This window comes from Filicampus tigris, chromosome 14 (genome assembly GCF_054856515.1).
Source record: "Filicampus tigris isolate MCC_2025a chromosome 14, RoL_Ftig_1.0, whole genome shotgun sequence".
Classification (NCBI taxonomy): Eukaryota; Metazoa; Chordata; class Actinopteri; order Syngnathiformes; family Syngnathidae; genus Filicampus; species Filicampus tigris.
In genome coordinates, this window is record NC_141230.1 from 22576140 (window position 1) to 22603691 (window position 27552).

The following is a 27552-nucleotide window of genomic DNA, read 5'->3' on the forward strand; positions in this document are numbered from 1 at the left end:
AGAGGTCCCCATTAGGAGCTCTCCGAATCCCCACGTGTCATTAGGTAATCTGGTTAGAGTTATGTCATCGATGTGGACTAAATATCATCTCGGCGCCAGCAACGGCCAGAACGGGCCCGATTGCTGTTGTTCTCAACAGCAACATGGCCGTTTTAGTGTTTTAAAAGCGTGCTTTGTCATTGATATAGGCCAATGTCTGCCGTCTCATGGAGCCCCCTTCATCTCAGGGCCCCTTGCCCTGTTTTGGTGCCTCTGTATATTTCTCACTAAAATGAAAAGAAAAAAGATGACGATTCGGATCTTTGTCACTTGGCTGATATCTCGTTAGAAAGGCTCTGCATAGTATGAATCGACCTAAAACGTGAATAGAAAATGTGATGATGATGAAGTGCCTTAGCCGCCACTCTAAATTTTTGAAGATCTTGAAGGTCTTCAAATTAGCCAACGAGCAATCCACGCATACCGGTTTTAAAAAGGTGAGATGCTTCGCTAATAAAGGGATCTGGGATGCTTCAATTATAGACCCGCATGCTAAGAGAAAGTCTTCCCTTCATTTGGAAAATGGGGAAATGTAAAGTGCTATTGCTGTCCTGTTAAGGCTTGACTTGGTCGTTGGTCAGCGCCGATTGAAAAGTTTGCTTTTGGAACAGCATGTTGGAATATTCAGACTTGCGTTGAGGGTTGTTGAACACAAAGCGGGACCCCCGGGCTAGGGCAAACACCTTGCGTGTTTAGGGTCTCAACAAAGCCCACCGCCAGCTCCACTGATCTCCAGCACTCACAGCGGCGGGGAGGCTTTGAACCCGCCAATGGAGCTTGAACACGAGTCGCCGGGCGGTAAACCAAAGCTTGTCTTCAAAGAATGAGAAACTTCAAGTGATGTCCCGTAACAGCGTGTCTTGTAAAAACACCGGGATGCATCACCCTTTGTAATAAGTAATACGGGTTTGTGTGAAGTGGGATGTCAGACACGTACACGCCGTGCTCTGTAAATATTTTGGTTGCTTAAGCCTGCTTCATTTATTATGTACTAAGTCACCAGTCACCCAGGGAGATGGGGGAATGAGGTAATACGTGCGAGGGGCCCAGCTGATGGACTCTGAACAACGGCACAGTGTCATTCAGCAGACGCTGCACCAAACCAGGGGACTAATTTACATTAGTCTCGAGGCAATGTGTTTTCACAAAAATGGCCTGGGGGTGTCAGATAAAAGCGCTAAATGAACAAATGAGCCTGACTTCCATAAGACTGGCCTTCAGTATTTGTTTGAATTAGTTGAAAAGTTCTAATACGAAAGCCGTTCAATGTTGCGTGGTTGCAAAACCAAACCACTCCAATGTAAAACTTGTTGGAAATAAAGGTTTTACTGCAGCTAACCTCATCCGTCTCCATTGAAACCAATCCAGATATTTACGTTATCGCGAACATTCCCAAACTTGTCTGTAGTCTCGTTAACTCCCTGCTAAAATAGTTTCATCAACGTGAAATAAGATATTTGGGTAAAACAGGTCAAGATAAAAGACGTCATGAAAGTCATCAGTGAGGTCGGTGTTAGTGGCCACGTTCGCCAATTCTATGGGGAAGCCTTTGCCAATGTTGGTCGCGATCAACTCAAGACAGGATCTTGAGGGAAGCAGCAACAAAGAATATAACCAGCCGTGCAATCAATGTGACTCGTCTCTCCTTTTGAAGAGTTACGATTAAGGGTTAAATTAAGGTGGTTAGTTCAAGGGATTGTAGTTCTAGTTCACTCGCCTGTAATAAATTGTTATTCACAAAGGAAATACTTATCCTTTCAGTGTAAAGTTGTGAGAAGTTTGCTTTTGAAATAAATTACTTGTTTGGTTTTGTGATAAAATGCGATCAAAGACCTTTTCAACTAAAGTTTACTAGTTTAGGCTTGGAAAAAAAAACACTTTCCTCAATTCAAACAATTGGAGACATCTGCTTTCGCGCTTGATCTCTTCAGTCGTGAATGCAAACAAGGACTGTCTCTGAGTTTTTTTGGCAAAGACCACACATCAATTACCTGGCACCATTCAATGAGGAAATTGACATTTTGAATTTGACATTTTTCTGAACCAACCATCCATTACCAGGACTACTTATCCTACTATGGGTCACTCATTGAATCTCTCATTGCGAAAGGTCACGTTCTGGATCGCTTGGTTTTTCTTTCCATGGTAGATTGTCATATCTCAGATTGTGTCTGAGTGTCAAGTCAGTGAGTTGCATTGGCAAGGTTTGTAGTCAGTAGTTGCCTGTTCAAATTTGGCTAATAGGGGACTGTGCATCCCCTCTGAATGCTGGTTGAGTGTGAAAATGCTTTGATGATCTTAAGTACTGTAGTTGCATCAGACACAATGACACCACAATATCAAACACCCAATAAAAGCTCTTCTAACATTGTGACCTGCCATGCCGCCCTCCCTTTTCGCATGCCTTTTGTGTTTTGCAAATTGCGGTCTCACTTCCATTTTTTTTCCCCTTCCTTTTAGAAGACACCGGTGTCTCCCTGCTGCAGTTGATCGGTGACCCCCCTCCAAATGAGATCACGCGGGTTTACGGGCCTGACTCCACTCACGGCTACGTGTTTGGCCCCGATGCCAACACGGGCCAGTTGGCTCGCGCCCACCTGCCGAGCCCATTCTACCGGGACTTTTCCCTCATCTTCAACTTGAAACCCACGTCCGATAGGGGCGGCGTGATCTTCTCGGTCACAGACGCCACACAGCAGATCATGTACGTGGGCGTCAAACTGTCACCCGTGCAGGGCGGAAACCAGAACGTCATCTTGTACTACACGGAGCCCGACTCCGAGACGTCATACGAGGCCGCCAGGTTCCTCGTACCCTCTTTGAGGGACACCTGGACCCGTTTTGCCATCGCGGTAAAGGATGACAAGGTCATGTTCTACCAGAACTGTGAGATAGATCCTCAAGTGAAGCGCATCGAAAGGTCCCCTGATGAGATGGCGCTGGAAGCTGGCGCCGGGGTTTTTGTTGGGCAGGCTGGAGGCTCTGATCCCAACAAGTTCTTGGTACGTATAAAAGATCTTATGTTAGAATCTGGGGGATATGATTAGCTTGTCGTATCTTTGAATAATTGGACGTCTTACTGTAACAAATTTTCTTGACTGGTGCCTTGGGATACAAGTGACCAAATACATTTGTTTTGCTTTGAGTTGTGAGCCAACATTTGAGTCACACGTACTGTTACCCAAAAACATTTATAATTGAGTCAGTGGGGGCAAAACTGTCTCATCACGTCCCTAAACTTTGGTGTTGAACCAGAAGTAACTTTTGGTGTTTTTGCAGCTCTGATGCTGCTCTACGTCCGTCATCAAGCATGCGAGACATTGCAGCTGAATAGCTCATTTGATTTCATTGCTCAAATTAGCCTGATCCAAAGCATCAGACGGACTCTTCTGAATCACCCCGGCAGTCTCCCGAACGCTGTCTGCGAGTAATTGGAGGTCCTCAGCGCGGGCATATAATTAACGTCTTTCATTTGTCTGCGGCAAATCACCTCATTTGACCCGGACATCTGCTGAACTCAGTTGTTAAGCAGTTTCTGTTGCTTTCCCTTGGCTACTAAAAGCGTGCGCCCAAAGGTGTACTTTCAGCAAGTTCAGTTCAGTTCAAGTTCATTCCTCTGTAAAGTTAACGGCTAAAAGACAGTCAAGTTATTTTTTGGAGTCAAATGTTAGCAGTAAAGGAATAGCGGATTTACTTTAAATCATTGTTCCTAGTCGATTCCTTTCTGTTTGGTTCATTTGTATTTATTCTGTGTTGCTAAATATGGAAACAAAATCATTCTGCTCTTTTGAAAAAATACTTATTTGCACTATTCAATATGTCCAAATTAATGAATAATGAGTGCTTCCCATTGGGAATTTAAAGATTTTTAAATTCTTCCCCCACATGTACAAAATTGATCTTCTTTCAGAAACATTTAGATTGCATTGCTTGGAAGACAGACACATTTTTGGAAAATGATTCCCATGCTGCTCACTGAGAAGTCGAAGTGTTACCAAGTAGCATTTACACTGGATAATATGTTTATAATGTATACAGTTGTTCAGTCCTTTTGTTCATTTAAACTGTCTATTGCAAAGTAGCTTTCACATTCATGATATGACATCTATTATATGACATTTTATTTTTACTCTATGGATTATTTCTAGTGGTACATTGTGCATGTCAGGGGAGGAGCTTCGCCAATTGATTATATGAGCATGGGCCCGTGAGTGATCAAGTGTGCCGTGGATTTATTTGAATTATTTTCACTCCATGGATCAATTCAAGCCAAATTTCTGTTGTGCATGTTTATTATTATGTGCTTTGGCATCGATGATATGACACAAACAGTATATTGTGCCCGTGCATGACTTTCTTTTTGTCGTCCTTGTTTTAGTTATCTGTGACATTCTATTGTAACATCTCGCGTCTTGTCCTGTCTCGTTCCCAGGGTGTGATCAGCGAGCTGAGGGTGGTGGGAGACCCCCGTGCCGCTGAGAGGCACTGCGAGGAGGACGACGACGACTCGGACATGGTGAGCGGACTATTTCAACTGCCCTACCATATCATATTTCATATCTATTCAGCATGCCGTTGCCTGCACAACTGATGGCAAATACTAGTTGAAGAAGTTTGCAGGATATTTTAGGACAAGTAATCCATGTACAGAAGTTTTTGGACAGTTTTGGACTGATTCATAATGTTATTGAAAATGGTTTCTCATACGATTTTCAATAAATGTAAATATTTTCCAATAATATTTGTCAACATTTGCACGAAAACAATGGGAAAATTTGGAGTTGTCATTTTAGAAAAAATAGTTTACTAGTTTACTGGGCCACAAATATGCTCATTTGGCTAATTTGGGATCAAATTGGGGTGTTTTGACAGCCCAGTTTACATGCTCTTCAAGCTGATTCAGCACAAATGTATGTGTTTCCCTCTCAGTGACACCCCCCCCCCCCACCCCCACTATGTCCCCACCTTCTTCATTGTATCATTTCTCAACAATTTGTAGTTTTTGAGAGTCTTGCAGCATTCTAGTCACTGTTGACCACCCAGACTCAAACACAGGTGCCTCACCGCAGGCCGCCATTGAGCTTGTTTGATAAAACACTGCCCCCCTCCCGCATCCCGCAGTGTCCCAGTTGAAGGTCTAAGCAACGGCTTGTCAAGTGAGCTTCACGTGTTGTTTGTATTAGACAGCCAGGGGGGAATCACATTCCGAGTGGAAATGACAGGGTTGTGATTACAGGATGTTGCTTTCATTGCAAATGCTCACCTCAGTCACAGCTGTTTTCCAGGAGAAGCAACATGTTCGACATAGTGACTTTCAAAACTCTCTTCCGTCTAGTAGGAGCGTGTCGCTGCAGCAGTCTGATAGCACGCATTTACAAGCGGTTGCTATAGTGACAATGGCAGTTTCCATGTTAGCTTTATGAAGCACATGCTATCATGGAAACAAACATAAGTGGCGCGCCTTGGCCACATAATGACAATACAATATGTTGAACGCCCCGACACATTTTTCTGTGTTTCTATGGTACAACAGAAATTATGAAAGGATTTAATCATAGAAAAATAGCACACAAATGAAAACAAACCCAAAACTGACACACAGTTGAGTTAGTATTTGCTGCAACTCTTTTTTTTTTGTTTACCGTATGCTTGTTTTTCTCAGACCTCAGGAGAGGGGAGTGGTGATGTGGAAAGCAGACTTTTGAAACCAACCAGAGAGAAACACACATGGACGGTGAGGACCCATTTTCTTTTGGGATGGAGAAGAGGTGAAAAGAGATGAATTCCTTATGAGTTTTAATCTCTTTGACAAATCAGAAATAATACTTTTAATAGGGTGATTTTATTGGCCGATTTTGGCCCCTTTCAAAATGATCAGAATTGGCCAGGGATTTGGCGATGAAATGTCATTATATTCTTATTTTGTCATGAAATAGTAAATGTTGTCAAGTGTCCCGCAGAATGATGTCCTTATGCCATTTGTCCACTAGAGGGAGGTTAGACTCCATTCAATCCAATCAGCATCTCTCCTGAGACGATAACGTGGTTATCCCAGTTCTGCAAACATCACCAGCCTAAAAAAGGAAATTGCTCAGGCCCTAATTTTTCCAAAATATTGTTTTGGCTGACACGCTCAATGTCTTGATCTGTTTTTTAGTTGACTTTGTTTTTGTGATTAGCTTTAGTTTTGTTTTATGGTTTTTCCCTATGTAACTTTGTTATGGCTTGCTTGCGCACTACATTTTTGTTCCCAGCTGTACTCATCAGCACTGTTCCTTGTGTCTCAGCCAATCTCAAGCTCCCTCCAGCCATTCCGTGTCTTGTCCACGTGTACCTCGTTGTCTCGTCAGGTTGCTTGTATTTAGCTCCCTGGGTTAGGGTTAGGGTTAAATTCATGTGAGAGAGATACATTTGTGTCATCTGCAAAACGTATAGGAAACAAGGAGGAAGTGGCTGTTGCCGAGTCAATTTTAAAACATAATAGAAGCGGCCACAGAATTGAGCCCTGTGGTACCCCACATGCAAATGCTCATATTCCCTCTTTTGTTATTTTGTATTACCTGCTATCATTCTGCCTAGCCGCCTACTCTTCCATCCCTGCTTTATGTCCCATTCACATTGTCACACAATCGGATTCCACTAACAGCCACTCATGTCTTCCCACCCCGGAAAGATAAGTTACGCGCCCCCATCCACATTACACACACACACGCACAACTACACACTCTGAAAAAAACTAATGTCAATTCCGCTCATGACTTTGACATTGAGGGCTGGTTTCTCAATCGACCATAAGCAGGAAACTGAAAGCTGCTGTAGCTCTGGGGTTCTCAAAACCATTGGGTCCAGGGACCCCTCACACAGAATATATTTTTACAGGGTCCTGATCATAAGGCTAACACTAATTAATTCATATTTGTATTAGGATTTCAAAAAGTCAAAAGTTGACGAGTGTTTTATCTAGTGAATTTCCAAAAACGTTTTTTTCTCGTACACTTTTTGTCCTTCATTCAGTAAAAAAAAATGACATACAGCATGCACTTTAAAGTAAAAATATTACGACCAAATAATTTATTGCAAATTATCTTGCTGACTCCCAAGCTACAACTCATCTGGTGACCCCAGTTTGAAAACTCCTGCAGCATACATTGTGGGCGGGGCTTGCTATGCTGCCAGAATTCTTCATGTCTGGACATTAATGATTCTGCATTAAGACTGTGTCACTTTTTTACGAGTGGGTTTTCCCTCCGTCCGATAGGTGTTTATTATTATTTATTAGCGTCATAATCAGCAAAGGCGCTGTTAAAGACAACAGCTGGTACCAAATGCCTGCCGACTAATTTTTCCACATGTGATTTGAGTTCACCGGCACTACAACTTACCCAGTCCGCACAACTCTGACATGTCGGGGCAAATGCAAAGTAGAGAGGGAGGTGAAGTCAAGCTTTCCATTTTGCCGTGCAGGAATTTGTCGGGAAGTTGAGTTGCTCGTGACATCTTTGACAATGTCACTGAAGTGTCCTCCTCGACCAAGCCCCGCCCTCCCATTTTTAGAGGGAGAATGCATGATGTGATGTTGATGGCGTCATGTGATGATTCATTTTCTATCAAACAAGACATATGGGAAAAACATTCTTTGAGCACTTGCGTGCATCAGTACGGTTTCGTGTCTAAGGATGACTACCATGGATGCATGATTTGTCTAGAGCGTTGGGTTTTTTTTTTTTCAAAACCTTTTTTTTTTTTCCCCATTTTCATCTGAGAACCAGATTGCTGCTTTGGGCAACTCGCCAGGCTTCCCATTCTGTCTCCCTCTGTTGGTCATTGTGTTTTACTGTACTAGTAGTATATGAGGAAGTCTGCAGTGGCAGATACTGTGCGTATGTTGAAATACTACAGGACATGTATGAGGTGTGCATTTGGTGTGACAGAGGAGTTTAAAGCAGAACTGAACCCATTTTTGGTTGTTGTTCTTGCAAGGGTTGGATTTGCAAACCTCCACCAAGGCCAAGCTGTTCACAAAAGAAACAGATACACAATTCATTGATGACCGTGATCGGCTCTTTGAAGGAAGCAAGAATCGAAATATCCCTTCTGTACTCCATGACCATCCTCCTATCTTTGGCCAACCGGCTCCGGAATTTCTGTCGCCAAGGAAACGGGACGTGTGCTTTAAAACCTTGGAGGTCATGTGGTTCAACTCTGTCAGCACATCTCGGGACCTGCCAGCCTTCAGGCCCCCTGTTATGATGAATGCATGAATGAGTCGCTTAGCATGTTATGAATTGTGTCAAGCTAAAGAGTCAATAATTGTTGTGTGGAATTCTTAGCGTAGCCGTTGCTATGCAACACAGTGAGGGGGGCCGCAGCCTCTGAGAAGACAACTGGTTAATGATCAACCGGGGCTTCATGTTGCCCCCTTGGGCTGCACGCTCTTTTACATTCTTTGCAGGTGACAATCGCAGTGTGTCATAGGTGAAGAATGAGCTGCGTTTGTGTGCGTGTGTGTGTGTGTGTGGTTGGGAGGCGGGGGCAGGGGGCTGTGCTGCTCCATGATTTCCTCGCCTCTCCATTTTTACACAAAGAAGCTAAAATGAGTCATCAGTTGCTCCTGCTGCTCGGCAGACCTGCCCTTGTGCATTTAGGGGCTCTTCACATTATGCCCATTAAAATGCCTGCAAAATGCCCGTTGTTACATTTTGTTTGTTTTTATGATCCTGCAGCCGATTGTACATATTTGACATCACGACTGGACTGGCGTGCATTGATGTGAGAGGTCAGATGAGGCGTTAAGCAACGTAGTATGTAGTCACCTAGTCGTGTGAGACTAGTTTGATGGCAACAAGGCTTTGCTACAATTGGCTGGACAGATTAGTGCTGACTCATCATATTGATATTATTTTGTTTTAGAAGTAACAAGTACATTTGTCCATGGCCTGCCGCTACAAACGTCCTTGTAATCTAAGATCACACTGCTACAAGTTAATCGACTATCATTGATCGATTAACGGACTGCACGATCATGTTTTTCTTTCACCACCAGACGGCTCCGCCTTCTTTGAGGCCCATTCAGCAACCACCGGTCGCCAGGCAAGAAGAGACGTTGGCCGTGAGGCACACAGGTGACGCACGTCCTCACACCGTAACGCAGCACACACAACACAGCAGAATGCTCAGGCTGCACAGTCCAAACACTTGGACTCAAACTTGACTCTTGACGTTATTTACTCTCAGGGCACATGATTTACTATTGGAACATGCCTCCATCTAGTGGACATGACGATTATTGCACTATGGCAACTCATACATTCAAAACAAACTTTGATTCCAAAGCGTTAATTTCACACTCATCTATCAACATTAGCGTTGAAAGTAAATAGCTCACAGATGAATGCTCTTGACTCCACTTTGACTTAGTTCCCTATAAGAAGTACCAATATGTTTTCATTCAATTTCTTTGTGACAGTGTTTGCGTTGTCCAATGTTATTGTCCCTTGAGGATCAGTTGGGGCCAAAGGAGAGAAAGGAGACCGAGGAGAGAAAGGGGACCGCGGTGTAGCGGGGCCAAAAGGAGATGCCGGCGACAGCGTTGCAGTCAGCTCACAGGATGGCGCTCGAGGGGGGAAGGTGTGGATCCTTCCATCATTTCTCCTCTCTTTTTTTGTTTGTTTTTTTTTGGATTGATTTCAAATTGGAATCTTGTTGATATAAGACAGGTTGATGACAACAAAACACAAGGAATCGGAGAAAACGGTACGACATGTGCCAGCAAAGTTTGATGACTTAAAACATGAACAATAGCAACATAGACGCAAGTCCTCAAGGTCAAAGCTTGACCGAACATTTTGCGCCCCCTAGAGGCCAGATGCTGTAATTTTCCTCCAAGACACTGTAGTCACATTTCGATTTATTTATTCCTTTATGAGGACATCCGACATGTGCTTAAAACGACATTGCTTGAATTTGAGCAGTTAAAAAAAAGGGTTGAATTTAGGGTGAAACATTTTAAAGTGAAACAAATATATATCCATAACATACTGTATAATATTCAGTATATTTGCTTAAATGTCTCATCAGTCTGCTATCAGAATATTTTAAGTATAGTTTGTTTGTGTAAAGGTGCAATTTACCACATTTGTGATTAGAATATTGTCAGGCATATACGAGCACTACAATGTTTGAATTTGTAAAGTGTGATTGAATTTGACCCCGGAAAATGTTGATCAACCTTAGATTGTGTACAGTATGGAAATACTTCTTTGCCTATTTTCCCCTGCTGTACATTGACATACTGTATATGTATTTCTACATTTTTAGTGAGGTAGTGGTTGACCATTGGCGGTTAAGGTGACATGTGAAATGTTTTATTTCTGAAGATGAAGAACAAGCGTGCATGCCAATACTGTTTTATTCTTCATATTTGCAGGGAGAACCTGGAGAAAAGGGAGCAAAGGTGAGTTGACTCTCCAGGCAATACTCCATTTTTGATTATCTGCCTGGTACTAAATGTTTCTCAGCTATTCCTCTCCTAACCACAACAAATATTTCTCATTTGTTTTCCAGGGCAACGCAGGTTTCGGCTACCAAGGAAAGAAGGGAGAACCTGGCCCCCCCGGCCTCCCCGGGCCCCCAGGGGTGGCGTCAGAGGTCTCCGTGTGTCAAGAGGGTTCCGATGCTTCCTGTGTTCCTGGTGCTCGAGGACCACCTGGACCATCAGGTGCCCCTGGTGCCCAGGGACCACCCGGAGAGGAAGGAGAACCAGTTAGTGTGCTGCCTATTGAATGCTTCTCAAGAGAATTGATTTGGAAAAACCTCCTCTGCTTTGGAGTGTAACAATGCACCGAAAAGCCGTTTAAAACAGATAAATATTAGTTGTGTGAAGTGTGTCCAAACGTTTGCAGAAAACTGGGAGGGATAAAACTAACTAACTAACTCAACTAAAATCTAACTGGACACTGTGAAAACTGTTCCGTCAGAGCTTTTTGTTCAAGATGATGAGGAAAATAGCTTCAGGGTGGACCGTGTCCCTGCCTCCCATTACAATAGATCTGCACCTGCACTGACAGTTCTCAATAATAAAGACCAATCTGTAGTTAGCTTTTTATTCAGTTATAAAGACAAACTGTGTTACTAATTTAGATTAAGGTTAACAGTTTCTTTTCATGCTTGGGGGATTCTTCTCTGTCTCAATAAATCCTGATGACAATATTTTGTTTACACGATGAACAGGGGCAGAGCGACAAAGCGACGGTCACTCGGTGTTGCCGCATCTTTAGCAATTTTTCTTTAAAGCAACAATCGACTTTTGGTGGTGTTTGTCATTGGGGTCGAGACTCTGAGACTCCACCCAGAGCAGTCAATCCGCCCTCTACATCCAGACCGCAAATCCGCAACTGGCTAATTTATTTACCGCATACATTTATTTGACCTGATACTGTTTCCGTGTATTCTGGGCATGGCTTGAAATTTCGGATCTTCACCCAGCCTAGCGCCCAAGTCATGGACACTTTGATGGGGTAATTTCAGAACGGCTTGCTCGGAGACACAATTTTACAAATAACACTCCAGAGACACAACTATTTGTACACAAGCAATGAAATCATCCATTTTCCATAACGTCTCTTCCTTAATGTTTATTTCATCGGGCCAAATGATATGTGGCGTGTACACAGTAATAATCTCTACCTGTATGTTTTGTGTAATTGTACAGGGTGATCCAGGTGAAGACGGAAAAAGGGTGAGTTGCTTTCAATAGCTTGTGCAATGTATGTTGCACTCCACTTTTAATACGCCATCAAAATGTCGGCCTTCTCAATTCAGGGTGCTGATGGACCCCCAGGTTTCCCAGGAACGCCTGGAGATCCTGGACTGAAAGGAGAAAAGGTTAGATGAACGGATACTGATACTGAGTGGACATATCTATATATATTTTTTTTAAATGAACATTGAGTGCAAGATGTAACGCTAATGGGCGTGATGCATACAGGGAGAGCGTGGCGATGGTCAGCCTGGTCCCAGAGGGCCACCGGGTCCCCCCGGACTCCCGGGACCAGGAAGCAGATCTGTGAGTGACTCTCGAGTTAAATCCCGAGAGGTGTAAGTGACAGTTGATTGGACGTAACTGTGTTTTCAGACTTACGTGGACATGGAGGGCTCGGGATTCCCAGATCTGGAATCAGTTCGGGTAAGTGCGGTACTACTGACACAATATGCGGAGGGATATGCAAGGGAAAACATTGAAGTGATTAGCTTTTTGACTGCCAGCTGTTTTCCAAGCATTTTGACGGGTCTTTCAGTACACGCAGTATATCGTGTTCTGTGACAATAGAACTTCACCAAAAACAGCGGAATCTGACCAAAATCTAGAGAAAACAAGCTTTTTGTGATAAGAAACTTGTCAAGCTCAGCGGTGACTTTGACAGTAATATTTTTTGCTTTTGTGGCGGCTCAAAACAACAAGAAAGGGCTTTTGATGGTAAAATTGTTTTTGTACGGCTAAGAAACACACGGTGACGAATGATGACTCACTTGCATGGCTTGAGGTGAACATCAGTGGATTTTTTACATGCACTCGCCATTCACCTCATGAAGTATATCCTCTTTTTTAAAGCGTTAACATTTCTCTCGCTCACAATCGAGGTGAGGTGAGCGGTTGGATTCTGGATTAACGTCCGATGTGGGAACGTGGTGACATTTTTTTTTCCGGCATTCCTCACTTTTACCCCATGGAAATTTTGGTTTTAGGGGCTGCCAGGGCCACCGGGCCCACCGGGGCCACCTGGTCTCCCTGGTGTTCCTGGTCTTGCTACACCAAACGCGGCATCGAGTTCGGGAGCAGTCGGACCCCCGGGACAAGATGGGGCGCCTGGTCAACCTGTACGTGCCAACGTTTGGCTCTCTATTCAATCAAACTTTTTAAGGGCTTATGATGATCCACCCTTGACCTGAACTTTGGGCCTGCAGGGCTTGACCGGTGTACCGGGTGTCGATGGCCATCCAGGAGCCCCTGGCCCCAAGGGAGAAAAGGTAATTTCCTACATTTTTACATTGACCAGCACATTGGCCTCCTTTTAACCACAACACATTTTTGGACTTGAACGTCCAATAAAAAGTGATTATGTGTGAACATTATGTGTTATTTTTTGTCTTATTCTAGGGTGACTCTGGAGTGCTTGGCCAGCCAGGACTAGTTGGACAGAAGGTGAAGATTTAGTTTTGTTTTTTTAATCAAGTCAGTTTGTTTTCACATATGTTGCTAGATATCTCCAATCACATGAAAGTTGATCATGTCAACAGGATGTTTGTTTTACGCTGTCCCAGCATTAAACCTCATTGATCCATTGGCCGTATAATCAATTCAAAGCTAATGTTAAATTTTTATGCTGATAATGACTTCCCAATGAGACACGCAGTCATCTGGTGACCATTTTTCCTCCCCAAAGTAATTCCATGTTTCTTTTGAGTCGTTGTTGATTTGATTTTGTCTATTGAACAGGGAGCTCAAGGAGATTCTGGTTTACCTGGGCCAACAGGCGAACCTGGATTGGCTGGTTTACCCGGACCGATGGGACCGGCTGGGCCACCTGGACCTCCTGGGCCTACTGGACCAAGATACGGTGTTGGATTCGTAAGTTCTCGCCAAACAATACTTATCGGTTGGATTACTGCATCTCATTGATTCACAATAAAAAAAATGTTTTGGATTCACTCCGTGTGTTTGACATCACAGCGAATGCCACATTATGTACAGTCGTCCCTCGCTGTATCGTAGTTGACTTTTCGCTGGTTTTTATTGCACTGCGGATTGTTGGCTATTTCGCGTGATTATTTTTCTACACGGACTGTTACTGCAGACTCGTGTAACAATAAGCACAAGTCAGGAGGAACGAGTGCGCCAAAGACAGAATGTCCAAAGTCTGGGCTCATGTCACACTTACATAAGAAGCTAAAGTACCATGTGCTTATTGCATAGCACAAATGCCTGAACTAAGTCACACAACTGCACTTTTAGGATAAAGTAAATGTTATCTAATTGAATATAGTCGGCTACCGTTAGTTAGAATGAATTGCAATCTATAATAGGTGGTTTGGATCGACAGTGAATGGGAACAGCCATTGAAAAAAGCCTCATTGAATAAACGGTAACAAAATTGAGTCAAGACAAGCGTATGCAGTGACCGACGCCGTCACTCTGTACACAAAATGGCGAGCGCTAAGGTCTGTCGCTCAACAGGCTAGACTTCAGGTACACATTGAACGTCACAATAACTACAGAGTGGAGTGTGAGAATGGCGACCCCAAGTGGACAAAAATAATACCTGCACCTCACGTGCGAATACTTACTGATGGAAATAATGTTTTTCATGACGCTTTAAAAAACGCAGAAATAATACAATAAACACTTCATCACTGCTCAACGAATTTGATGGATTGCAGGGTTGGTCTGGAACGTAACCGCCGCGATAAACGAGGGATGACTGCACAGTCCTTGATGCTCGATGTACAAGAAGCAAAGTTAGGTTTTGTTGTTGTTTGCAGGATGACATGGAGGGGTCTGGTGGCATTTTCTCAAATGGGCTTCCTGGTGTCCGAGGACCTGAAGGAAGACAGGTCAGTTGCTTGTTGCATTTCAGAAAGTGATCAAAATTGTAATCCACTTTTTTATGCCAGGCCCCCAAAATGTTAAATGCAAGAAGTCTGAGAATTAAGATGAAGACCGTTAAGGAACTGCTTACTGTTTGTAAAACGTGGTTCTAAACCCTCCTGTGACAGTGCCAGTCAAGTTGACCCATTTTAAAGTTTGAAAAATGCTTCCAGCAACAATGAACAGGCTGCCCACCCTCATTTCATGGCAAATCCTCAGAAGCATCATTAAAACTTAACGATCATTAAAACGCCTCGCTCCACCCACATTCGATGAGGTAGCCATAAAAATCCACCAAATTGAGCATCGCCCATCGAGCGAGTGTGCCTGCTACCAATTGGGCTCATTTGGGTGAATAAACTCCCAAGAAGTTGTCCTATGACACGCCCTGGAATTTGCTCAAAATGGCTGCTTCAATCAGCTTATTCAATGGACAAAAACTGTCAATGTAAATGCAAGGTGGAATGTTTTTCTAAGGTTTTAACTCAATCAAATGTGTGCTCTTAGGGTCCACCTGGCCTGCCTGGACTTCCAGTAAGTAAACAAGCACTTTATGGAGTAATCACATTATTCGCCTATATATACTGTACATGTGGAAGGATAGCATAAAGCACATTAACATCCAAGCCTTTTTTCAAGGTGACAACCTTTTGTTCTGTCAACATGCAGTTATAAAGTATTACCACATTTAATTTGAACGCATGAACCCCTGCAGGGTAAACCAGGGTTGCCCGGCCTCGCAGGTCAGAAGGGCAGCGAGGGTCCTGAAGGAAGAGATGGGCAACCAGGATTGGACGGCTTCCCTGGAGTTCAGGTCGGTAATCTTTTTGATTGCTTGAAGGATCTATCTCTATATGAATGGCTTTATATTAGCCAATAGGTTAACCGAAAACCAATGTGGCAATTACACATTGACGGACATAGCATAATCAGTTAAAAGTGTTAGAGTCAGCGTGCCCTGATCTGACCATGGGGCCAGCTGCAGACAGGGCCAGCCAGGCATTATTTACATCGGATGCCTTCTTGAAAGATAAAACCAACACGCATCGAGGAAGTGGTTGTTTTATACATTGCTCATTGGGCTTATGCCCGAGAGAGCCGCTAAACATTCCAACATGCTCTTGGTAGCAAATGTATCATTTGTCACATGTTGCTTCCAATTTAGACCATGACAGATTCTTCCAAACAATTGCTCCCATTAATCTTTTATTTTCTAATTCCATTTTGATAACTGCACTGGCCTCTCAATGTGTTGCGCTTTCAAGCCTTTACAAGGAGGAGACTGTTTTTCACGAGCCTGGAAGGATGCGCGGTCTTGCTTCCACACTTTGACAACAGTCAATTGGAGCCAAAGTAGAAGAGAAAAGTGGAGAAAAAAAAGACGACGCATCACGCAGGATTACAATCTAAATTTAGCGACTACTCAAATGTCCGTCCGGCACTTTGCGCCAGTACCGCCGCCGCAGTATTGCTCGCAAACATCGCCAAATGTAATTGGACGTCACGCATACTGGTTATCACATTAACACACAAAGATTATACGGTCGTCACAGTCATTGCGTTCTGAAGGGACCGCATGAACCCGATGAAAACACAAAAGCACGCCGCGCAAGTAGCGACCGCGCCTTCAAAGTTCCGTAACAAATTGGACTCCAGGAGGCGCCACTTTGTCAACGAGCCGCCAAATTGGACCAGTCACTAGTGTGTACACAGATCACAATTTGTGTATGCAAAACACAAATAACAACTTTGTCAACGAATTCAAAGAACATGCTATTATAGCCCAAAGCTAACAGTTACTGAAGGCAATCTGCAGCTCTGCTTACCTTTTGGCTTTGAACTTGAATTGCTTTTTGACATCTGCTGTCTGATTCTTGAATGTTACAGGGAGCAAAGGGGGACAGAGGGGAACGAGGAGAGAGGGTGAATATCATTTCAAATCCTACGCATATCTTGAGTTTGTTTTGTGTCTTGTGTTTGCGTCATTATATTGAACGGATGGTGTTATCTTGGATGGATGGTAATCATTTCACATGCATGCTCTGCATAAGGGTGAACCAGGCCGTGATGGAAATGGAGTCCCCGGACCGCCAGGCCCACCTGGACCACCCGGACAAGTCATCTACCAACCATCTGACAATGTATAACAAAATCCTCGAAAGTTGGTGGCAAATTTGCATCCTTTTCTGACCTATATTCTTTTTATGTTGCTACAGTTTGACGGTGTTGTTGGCGGCGTTGGCCCTCAGGTGTGTATTCAAACCAAGACGTGCACAGATGTGACTGTGAATGATAGAAAGTCTATATGTGCCCTAAGATTGGCTGGCGTCCAGTCCAGGGTGTACCTCACCTAATCAAATGTTTTGTTTTTATTTCTGTAAAGGGAGGGGCTGGTGTGCCGGGTCGAGCTGGATTCCCTGTAAGTCCCTTCAGTGACTACTAATAGGTCATATTTACTGGATTACACAATCAGTGCCTTCGTTGGCCTCTCCCCAACCCCTGCCCCTTCCTCTATTATGGCGCACCTGCAGAATGGGATGTGGTGGCGCCCTGTTGGCTGCAGAGCCTGCCTTCTGTCTTTGGACTCCCCCTGGACACTCCCTACAATGACCATAAAGCTCTTCTGATTCTGATGTCAACACATTGTAATTGTACTTCTGTGGTCCTATTAGGGTCCTATAGGTCCAAAGGGTAACATGGGAGACCCAGGCCCTCCAGGCTATGGCATCAAGGTACGGTCAAAGCTTAATGCCTTGTTTAGATTTTTCTCACCTTTGGTTGAGGTGCTAAGGGCGCTTCTCTCTGCAGGGCGAGAAAGGCGAGCCAGGTCTCGTCATCGGCCCTGATGGGGGTCCGCTCTTTTCGGCGGGGCTAACGGGTTTTAAAGTAAGCATCGGTGCATTTGACAGTCTGCGTTTGTCTCTAGCACGTTTTTTGCTTTGCTTTTCTGATGTTTCTACTGTGCGTTTAGGGAGATCGAGGCCCTCCTGGACCTGTGGGGCCACCTGTAAGCATTTACACATTTGATCATTTCTTTGATATTTGGGCAACAATCATTTCCAAAATGTCAACGGTTATTTTTACAATGCAGCAATAAGTCATGTCTACGGATACTTTTTCCATGTAGGGACAATACGGCCCTCATGGAATTAAGGGTGAAATTGGAATGCCTGGGAGACCTGTAAGTAAACACTGTTGGTTTGTTTGTATTCCAATGCCATGCCTTGTACACGGCTGATGACGTTATTTGACCCCGAAAATACAGCCATTAAAAGAAATGTCTCTTCTCTCTCGTTAGGGTCGGCCTGGTGTGAATGGATACAAGGGGGAGAAAGGAGATCCAGGCTCCGGCTATGGATACCCAGTGAGTTACTTTTAAAGCCATCTCATGAAGTTTTGACAGTATGACTCTTTTCAGTTTTATCAATTATAATCCATTCAATACATGTTTTTTGTTTGTTTGTTTACCTTTTTTTTGATCTTTGATTTGGCCCTAATTAGCTCAGTTACAACTTGTTACATATCATGTATTAGTCTCATTTTTTCATCAGGGGGCTCCTGGCCCACCGGGACCGCCAGGGCCGCCAGGACCTACCGGACCCTTGGATCGCTTCAGCGTGAGTTACTAAACCATTTGAAGCTACAACCAGCTGACTAACACGACTGTCTAAAGCAAATATTGTGTCATTGTTAACAGCACTATGATGGAACCTCCAGGAACTATCCAGGTATGAACCCTTTGCCAGACACAGTTGTTAAGTGACCTGACATGAGATCCATCTTGGCCATTCAGCTGGACCGTGATGTCACATTTTTTAAGCATCTCACTCACAGAACAGGCAGCTCACGATCAACTTGCGCATCTCGTTTCATTCTGGGATGGTGGACAGGCACACCGGGGAGCCAACTATTTGCATACAAAATATGAAAACATCAATTTTCCACAATAATGTACAGCATGCCACCTTTAATATTCCACCATATGCCATTCTATTGTCTGTGATATCATTATGATATTAAAGCGTGCCTACTTACTCTTATGGCAGGCGTTGTGAGGTATAATGCGATGGATTTGAAAATGAGCATGTTCTCTCATTACGAAGAAGTAAATGGTCCTGTCAAAAAAGTAAGATTTAGAGTTTCTGCAGACAAAAATGTTCCTCATTTCAGCTTCTTCCAGATAGCTCAGCCCGAGGGGGGGAAAAGTCTCCATCGTCACGAGATTAATCCGTCAAGTCTTACTAGATTTGAGAAATGAGCCGATAAAAGACAAAATATGTCACGGTGGGAAATAGCAATGCTAAGGTCAGTTACCTGTGTCATATTGTCTCATGCTGCAGTGTGTATGTCATTTTTTTACTACAGCAATTAAAGGAGAAAAGGGTGAACGCGGCCTTCCGGGTGTCCCCGGTAAATCCTTGATTTTAAATACAGATTTTAACATTTATGACGACCGCTACCGAGATTGTCGATGTTCACGAAAATGCCATTTTATTTACAGGAACGGGCTCAAATTTTGATATTCGCACTTTCAAGGTAAGTGCACAAACTGAAGGTTCAGGAATTAAGCCATTGCCGTCTTTTCAACAATATTGCTCAGCAATTAACCGGTCGCCAATAAAGGCTAAACCCTCACTTTTTTTTTTTTTTTTTTTTTTACAGAATGACCTAAAGGGAGAGCATGGAGACCCGGGAGTGAAGGGGGAAAAGGGTGAACCTGGTGGATATTATGACCCTCGCTTTGGAGGACCTCTAGGCCCACAAGGGCCTCCTGGCAAGCCGGGCTTACCAGTGAGTTGGAGAACAAAACATCGACGTCCCCAACGTACTGTCAAATTGGATATGTGTAAAATGTTGAAGTCATGTGCTTTCTTTATGTTAGGGTCCAAAAGGAGATTCTGTAACGGGTCCCCCCGGACCTCAGGGTCCACCTGGTCAAGCCGGGATCGGTTACGATGGCCGCCCAGGTCCTCCCGGACCACCCGGACCACCAGGACCGGCGACGTCCCCCTCGCTGCCTGGCGCCTTTTGGCCCAGTCAAAGTGAGTCGCTTTGATCCTGCGCCTCAATATGTCCAAATGAAACATAAGTGTGGACGTGACAGTGCCGCATATTTGCACATAGGACTAGTTGATCTGTCATTAAGTTGTATCCTCTATAAAATGTTTCAATTTGAAGGTGCCAATGTACCGGGACCTCCCGGTCCTCCTGGACCACCTGGAAGTCCCGGACACTCGTCTGGAGTAAGTCTTTTATTTCCTATTCTTTTGTTCCTTTGACTAAGTCAAGTCGGACAAACCAGCTCATGTCGTAGCATAGCAACCCACTGGTTGGTTCACTGTGCACAGGTTACAGTTCTCAGGTCCTATGACACAATGCTGGCTACGGCCAGACGCCAGGCAGAAGGCAGCCTCATCTACATCCTCGACAGAGCCGACCTCTATTTAAGAGTCCGCGACGGACTGCGACAAGTCATGGTACGGATCTCCCGTCCCGTTCCAAAACTGTTTCTTAAAAGTGAACGCCACACTTTATTGTTTTGAAAAAATACCAGGGAAGGTTGCAATCAGAAGTATTGGTAGGATACTTTTTTTTTTCCCACAGCTCGGAGATTACAACCCCTTCTTCAGAGATTTGGTGAGCCTGACAAAATGGACCAAAGTTGCACGCTTAACTCTTGTCTGTCTTGAGATTCATGGATCATTGTTTGCATTTCTTCTTTCAAGGAAAACGAGGTGGCAGAGGCTCAGCCTCCACCTGTGATCTTGTACCCGCAGTCCCACGACCAGTCCCAAAGCAACGGAGCCGGCCACTACTCGCAGAGCGTTTCCGACGTGCGACCCATCGAGCCGCCGTCGCGCCCACCCGTGGACCCCCTTTACCCTCCGCGGTACGATCCCAGATTCCCCGACCTGAGGCACTCGGGTCAAACGGATGGCAGAGTGGCGACAGGACAGGGTGAGAACAGATATCCGGTCACTCCCCAGCGACGACCCAGCCCACCTCTAGTGCAACCTGCGGTCCACGGGGGCCAATCAGGATCAGGGGTAGGCGGTGCCGAGCCTTTTGGTTTTGAACTTGAGCTTCCAGAAAGCAATCGCGCTTTTCATTTCATTGCGAAGAGAAGGCCTTTGACAAATGCTTGGCTTGTGCTCTCTTTGTGCCTTTTTAGCTGCATCTCATCGCCCTGAACGCCCCTCAGAGTGGCAACATGCGAGGAATTCGCGGGGCCGACTTCTTGTGTTTCCAGCAGGCCCGTAGTGTGGGCCTGAAGGGGACCTTTAGAGCCTTCCTCTCCTCCAAGCTCCAAGACCTTTACACCATTGTCCGCAGGTCGGACAGGGACACCTTGCCCATTGTCAACCTTAAGGTGAGACACTGCACTTTCACACTTGAATATCATTTCAAATTCGACAATTCCCTTAAACATGAATTGCTTACAGTTTGTTTGAAAATGCTTAAAAGCGAATCTAGAGCCTAGCGCTGTTGTCCTCAGCTAACAGCATGTTCAGAAAAACACAACTTCTTATCCCATTAGCGTCTGTTCAGCAACTGATGGAATGTTTTCTCATAGCTATAAATGACAAATGTCCGGAAAATTCCGTATTTTGCAAGCTCTTATACTGTAGGACAAACCCCCAAATGAAAATATCGAATGTGCTTGGGGGAAAAAAAAGCAAATACATTTTTAAAATCAAAAATATCTTTAGGGACACAAAAAAGCCATCTGCGATTCAAATTTGCTGTCGACCAACATTGCCATCCCACACTCTTTAAGCCATGAGTTGAATATGCCTTCAATGCCAATGCGTGGCATACATGCAGTGTGTATGTGAATAATAGGCTCTTGCGTGTTTTTGCTAACTCTCGAGCCGGGTCCGGCCGGGGAGCTTCTGAGCGGGCAGGAAGAGTCCCCATCACAATCAGTACAATGGACAACTCGCGACATTTTTATTTTTTTTTCCTCCCACGCAGGATCAAGTGCTATTCGACAGTTGGGAATCCATCTTTGGTGACAATGCCGGCAATATGAGACAGGGCGTACCAATTTACTCATTCGATGGCAGGGATATTCTCAGGGACAGCACATGGTGAGTCTTGCGCAACACTGAATGTCCTGCACGTGCGCGCGCATCACCTACCTCCCGTCTCTGCTTTATCAGGCCACACAAAATGGTGTGGCACGGCTCGAGCAACAAAGGCCAACGGCAAACGGACCACTACTGCGAAACGTGGCGGGCGGGCGACCAAGCGGTGACGGGCTTGGCGTCGGCCGTGCAGAGCGGCCACCTCCTGCAGCAGCACTCCCGCAGTTGCTCCAACGCCCACGTCGTCCTTTGCATCGAGAACGCCTCCACGTCACACTCCCAAAAATAAGGACCATCCTCATTTCTGGGGCTTTGTTTGTGGTATCATTTTAATTCTCACCTAATATTCTTTGGCGTCCAATGAACTTGCCCAGCAGCTTTCTTCGGCCTGGCACAGGGGCTTTTGCGTGGCATGCTTCTTCCCTCCATGAACGCCAAAGAGATCGGGTCGGACGGAGGGTTCCTTTTGTCTCGGGGGCAAATTTGTTTCTTCTAAGGATTGAACGAGCGTTAAAACGGGGAGGGGGGTTGGGTTTGGGGGAGCAGAAAATATTTTCACAAGTTTTTGGGGTTTCTTGCATTGTTGCAATGTTTTTTACCTTTTCAAATGTCCATCCTGTTATGTGTTTTTTTTTTGTATCATTTCCACATTTGTTCCAATTTTATTTTTTAGTTTGTGGGCTACTTTGGGGTACAGCAAAGACTATTTGAAATTTCAAGGAAATATTTATTTTTAGATGAACTTATATAAGGACAAACAAATGAGTTGAGTGAAACTACAGCTTGCCCAAATACTCCCAATCCTATTGAGAACGTGTTTTTTTTGTTTGTTTGTTTTCCAAAGGGGCTTTCCATCACTGTGCCTTATAACAAGACCAAGCCTGCTTTCCATGTAATAAGCGCACGTACATCAACGGACCACTTCCTTTTTATACCAGTTTATATTCGAACGTGTACCGTGCTGCTCCGAGTGCTTTCCGATGCAGCGTTTGCCTTGATTTTACACTGCATGTATTCGATGGACAAAAAAATGACACAGAGGACCATTTTTCTTCAATGAGATTTAACCACCTAAATGATTTACATAACAGAGTGTACGGGAAGTGATTGACTCTAATCTGTGTTGAGATTTTGTATAAAGGTAAAAAAAAAAAAGAAAAAAAAAAAGAAGTAACATTTTGTTTATAACCCGACTGTAGTGCAACTGATGCTTGACTGAACCTGTGGTTTTCCTTCTTCCTTTTTCACCTTCACGCATTGAGCTGTACTGATCTTCAAGGCACTGAATAAATGTCTTTTCAAACGCCACAGGTACAATTTCATCTCACTTGATATTACTAAGCACAGACCTGGAAAGTTTTTGGACAGCAAAAAAAAAAAGAGTCACGTTAACCTAGCACTTTAGGACTCTAGCACTCTCATCCATTGAATTCAAGTCCGTGGAGGTGTACGCATGTACAATGTATTGATGCGTGTCATTTTAAGGATGCTTCACAGGTTCTCAATGGGTTTGAAGTCAGGGGACAATGTTGGCCTCATCATAATTTGGTGTCTTGTGTTGCATTGTCTCGCATGAGATTTTTTTTTTTTTTTCTTTTTTTACCATGGAAGCAACTCATCAGTTCAAAACTCCAAGTCATACCTTCAGGACCCCTCAAGGGGGCGTGGTGATTGTCCGGCAACCATGCAGAAATCCATCCATCCCAACCCGCCAAAGTAGCACGCCGTTCATGAGTGAATAAAACGATCTCACAAAAGCTAATTATTAAACCTGTCTGAGATTATCAGTGATCTAAAACATGAGCAAAATGTCCCCAGAAAGAATCATATATGCATAATAATTTGGAACACGATGTAGTATGGCGTGTAAAAAACACAGTTGACGCCACAATTTATGTGCTGATTTTATGGGAAGCAAGTTCCGGGGGAAAAAACCCCCACCAATAAACACTTAACTCCTGAAGGCAGCAGCAGCGCACTCGTCAATTTGCCTGAAAATATCTCCATTGATATTCACGGGAAGGCTGTCGGTCTTAAAGTGAAGTGGATATTTAAAGCGAAGCGAATTAGGTCACTAGTCATTGGCGAATGCCTCTAAAATCCCCTTAAATCTCCACTCTAAAGTTAGTAGGAGTTCCATGATCATATTTGATTAAGAAGATTAATTTGAATTATTCAGAGCTGGCCTAATTTGCTGGAATACTTGAAGACGACGAGGCTCGCTCAGGTGATTACTGGACTCTCATTCGCTTTGGGTTCGGCGCCAAACTTATCCAAATGATTTCTCCGAATGAATGCCAGGAAACGCTCGCTGGCTTTGACGATCTGCTAAGAACAAAGGAACTCGTCAGATATTTAAAGTACTACGACGTGCCGTCCTGACAAACTTTTCCCTTTGCTCCAAGTTGTGTGCCATTTATCTATTCAACTATTTAACAGCAAGTCAGGAATATTGAACGTTTTTTTTTCTTGCTTTGCCGTCTGATGTGTGATGAAAATTGAAACCGCAATGATCATTTTGTGCTTGGCCATGAAGAAGAGGGCGCGGGGGGGCCTGTTCATCGCGGCTTGCCATTTTGATTTCACGTGATCGCACAACTCTGCAGGTCTGTCTACTCCGCCGAGGCTCCGATTTCAAGCTGACTGTCATGTGAGCTTCGTTTCCTGCTTGGGACCTGATTGGATTTGCCGAACTAAATCCATGAGTCAATGTTCAATTTCGACACATATGTATCGGACGAAAGAAATCGAAACAAGTAAGAATCTGTTCCACTCCAAATCATGTTTAATACTTAGTTGTGCTTTGGACAAGTTCTTTTGTTTGAGTGGAAATGTAACGTACGCCATTTACTACTCCTTAGGAAATCCTTAGGAAGGATCATTTCTCTGGCCATTTGCTTTAAAGCAGACATCCATTAACAAACATTGTTTGTTTGTTTGTTTTTTTGTTCGTTTTTGCACAATTTGAAACAGTGCCCAGCTATTCACATCACACGCCTGTCAAAATACTTTGCATTCTATTTTGAAATAGTAATAAAGCTTTGAAGAAGCAGTCCCGCAGTCAATGACGCACAAGGATCTTGTTACCATGACATCTGGTGGCAGAGCTAAGGGGGTTGAATTAGGTTAGCTGCTTGTACTGATGTAAACAAAGCCCAGAGTGTGGAAAAAAAAAGTGAGTGTGGCAAAGGTCTCGAAAAACATTTTCACTTGTGGATGCAGCACTTCATACACTTGTCAAGCGCACGCGGCGGACACCTTCGCCGATCAGTTGGATTTTTGCGGCTTTTCGAAAGCTAATGTTTCATGTTCATCGGTGCAGCCAATAACGCAGCTCTTAGACGAGCAGCCGGAATAGAAGGCGTTTTCGACTGAAGGGTCATTTTCCCATTAAGCAGAACTGACGGCCCAGCATGTCCTAAAATAAATCAGCAAATAGGGGTACCGGTTTCTCGCCATTTCCATTTGATTCAAAGTGCCAATCAAAAATCAAGGCGCCGAGGCTTATATTAATTGAGTGTCACAGCAGCATCACAGCTTCTTGTCCAATTCCTTAACGTCTTTGCTTATTTAAATCTTGAGGAAATGCAGCACTCAGTGAGCGGCGTATTATCCTTTTACATCGTCTTAACTGGCTGAGGTGAGAGAGCGGCCCCGGAGGCTGGCGTGTAATCGCCCACATCTGGCTTTAGTGGGAAGCGTTATCATGCCGGCAGCCTGGGGGAAAGCTATATTTAGTGGCTGCTAAGTAATAACTAAGTAGAGGGGGAAAAAAAACTGGCACGATAGCACAAGGTGACGAGCAGATACTGGGGGAGTTAATTACAGTAGAGGAGGACACCAAAAGACGAGGTTGTCAGCGCTGTGCTTTGTGATGCACTGTCACCACATCCCCAAACCGACAAAGCAAAAACATTTCTCCCGAAGCCATTTTGTCGGTGGGATATAGCGGAAAATTCACTTTTCAAATTCACTGATTGCTCGGTATGCAGTGTCTCAACTCAAAACACTTGAACAGTGGAACCTCGCATCCTTGCCGTTCAGCTTCCGTGGATTCACTTATTCGTGGATTTAAAAAAAAAAAAATTTTAAAACAATTTTTTTGGGGGGGGGTGCTATCGACATTTGTGGAAAACACTTGTTGGAGGTTTAAGGTTTTTTGCTGTTATTTTTCACTGCGCTTTGGAAGCCTCTTCACAGCCTGGTCCTTCACTCAAATTTGTCCCCCAGGCAACAACAACTCACTATTTACCCCCCGCGCTCGCCGCGGCCGTCGAAGCCTTGCCGTGAAAAATAGACTAATGACGGACTGCAGACAGATGGCGGACTGAGGTCTCCGCCTATGCTTAAGTCGTTTATTTTAAAATTTTCCCGGTCGTTCGTCAACCGTCAGCAAAACGGGCGTCCGTCAATGACGGATAAATGGACCGGTCCGTCAGATTGACGCCCAAAACTATTGATGGGAAAATGAAGCTTCATGAAGCACTTGTGATATTTTGTTTTAGTGCTCTAGGTGAGGCTTTTGGTTTAAAGACACAATGAAGGCTAGTGAAATGCAAATGTATTGCATAACACCACAATAGAAACAGCAAAGTAGGCTCATAAGACAAAAAAAATAAGCGGTTCAAAATAGACCATAATTCTTGATCCTTGAAATATTTTCACATCATAGAACCTGTCTGAATACTGAAAAAATGGCATGATATCTCTCCTATAAACCAGGATTTGCTTTAATTAAGTGTATAATCTTGACTTTATGGTGCATAAAAATAACGTTTAGCAAATGACCTTCCGCATAACTTCCAACTTGACCAATGTGTGTTTAGAGAGCGTCTCGATTGTTTCGGGGCTGCGAGGCGTTCGTATTTCACTGACATTTAGATAACGAGTAACACTCACCCACTCGTTAAATCCACACGTGATCTTCTGGCATTTAAGCCTGTTTTTTTTTTCTCTCTCCTGCCTTTAAATATTTGATGAGCAGACTGTTATGGAGAGGATATTACCAGCAATGTGAGGAGAGCCGATGAGCACTTCATCGTGCCGTCACATTTGATCGCTGTGATATGAAAAATAAATCAATACACCTGTTCAAAGAAAAATATATTATACAGAGTGAAGCAGTTATTGGAACTTATTTGACTGAATCTTTTTATAATTCCATTAAGCCCAATATTAAGCTTTTGAGCTGGAAATAATGAAATTCTGAAAGTCTTCTGAAGAAGTTTTGTTCGAGATAATAAATAACAATTTCATTTTTGAATATAGCTAATTAACTTTGAGGAAATGTCACATTTTGCACCACTGCACATGATTCTGGCAATTTGATAGTGGAGTGCGGGTGGTGGTATGCATGGTGAGCATTCACCGCTTCAAAATGTACTCACTCATTATTTGAGGATGCTTTGCATGTTTGCAGTGAATTCTATGTTACGCCGGAAATAAAACATTTGAAGCCAGTGTTTATTGACGCAGCTATTCACTGACCGGCGCGGACAGTGGTGTTCATTTCTGGAGTGTAAAGGTAGGAAGGTAAATCGTCATCTCCATTTCACCCTGATGGGGCCTCCACAATGCCTAATCCGGAAGTGCCTTGTTAACCTTCCGCAGCTCACCAGCCGCGCTCATCAGTGCAGCCGGCAACATATTCGATGTGACGTCTGCTTCCATCTTCTGATGAATTTTTTATGACTGGTGCTCTTGCACTCACACGCAGATGGGGCTTGGATCAGCCTCGCGCTGTAAAACTGCCTTGCTGGAGATGACACAGAGACCCTTAGA

The 27552-nt window shown here is 44.0% G+C and overlaps 1 protein-coding gene across 3 annotated transcripts in view; it reads left to right on the top strand.

The window, feature by feature from the left end:
* Positions 1–23079, top strand: part of col18a1a (collagen type XVIII alpha 1 chain a) — a 56299-nt gene extending 33220 nt beyond the window's left edge. For 2 of the 3 annotated variants that reach the window (XM_086051986.1, XM_086051988.1), the window contains 40 exons: positions 2500–3041; positions 4472–4555; positions 5702–5773; positions 9083–9161; positions 9539–9666; positions 10466–10492; positions 10603–10800; positions 11750–11776; positions 11860–11922; positions 12026–12103; positions 12173–12223; positions 12784–12915; positions 13003–13065; positions 13196–13240; positions 13535–13666; positions 14578–14649; positions 15191–15217; positions 15399–15497; positions 16571–16606; positions 16735–16824; positions 16900–16932; positions 17067–17102; positions 17356–17415; positions 17492–17569; positions 17655–17690; positions 17811–17864; positions 17982–18047; positions 18235–18300; positions 18381–18411; positions 19049–19093; positions 19185–19219; positions 19346–19474; positions 19566–19725; positions 19862–19926; positions 20032–20160; positions 20288–20320; positions 20410–20730; positions 20856–21053; positions 21659–21774; positions 21847–23079. In XM_086051986.1, the coding sequence (XP_085908112.1) occupies positions 2500–3041; positions 4472–4555; positions 5702–5773; positions 9083–9161; positions 9539–9666; positions 10466–10492; positions 10603–10800; positions 11750–11776; positions 11860–11922; positions 12026–12103; positions 12173–12223; positions 12784–12915; positions 13003–13065; positions 13196–13240; positions 13535–13666; positions 14578–14649; positions 15191–15217; positions 15399–15497; positions 16571–16606; positions 16735–16824; positions 16900–16932; positions 17067–17102; positions 17356–17415; positions 17492–17569; positions 17655–17690; positions 17811–17864; positions 17982–18047; positions 18235–18300; positions 18381–18411; positions 19049–19093; positions 19185–19219; positions 19346–19474; positions 19566–19725; positions 19862–19926; positions 20032–20160; positions 20288–20320; positions 20410–20730; positions 20856–21053; positions 21659–21774; positions 21847–22060 (3950 nt within the window). In that variant the 3' untranslated portion in view covers positions 22061–23079. The remainder of the gene's footprint in view (positions 1–2499; positions 3042–4471; positions 4556–5701; positions 5774–9082; positions 9162–9538; positions 9667–10465; positions 10493–10602; positions 10801–11749; positions 11777–11859; positions 11923–12025; positions 12104–12172; positions 12224–12783; positions 12916–13002; positions 13066–13195; positions 13241–13534; positions 13667–14577; positions 14650–15190; positions 15218–15398; positions 15498–16570; positions 16607–16734; positions 16825–16899; positions 16933–17066; positions 17103–17355; positions 17416–17491; positions 17570–17654; positions 17691–17810; positions 17865–17981; positions 18048–18234; positions 18301–18380; positions 18412–19048; positions 19094–19184; positions 19220–19345; positions 19475–19565; positions 19726–19861; positions 19927–20031; positions 20161–20287; positions 20321–20409; positions 20731–20855; positions 21054–21658; positions 21775–21846) is intronic. The other variant, XM_086051987.1, reaches the window with a different exon arrangement.
* Positions 23080–27552: the final 4473 nt, after the last annotated feature.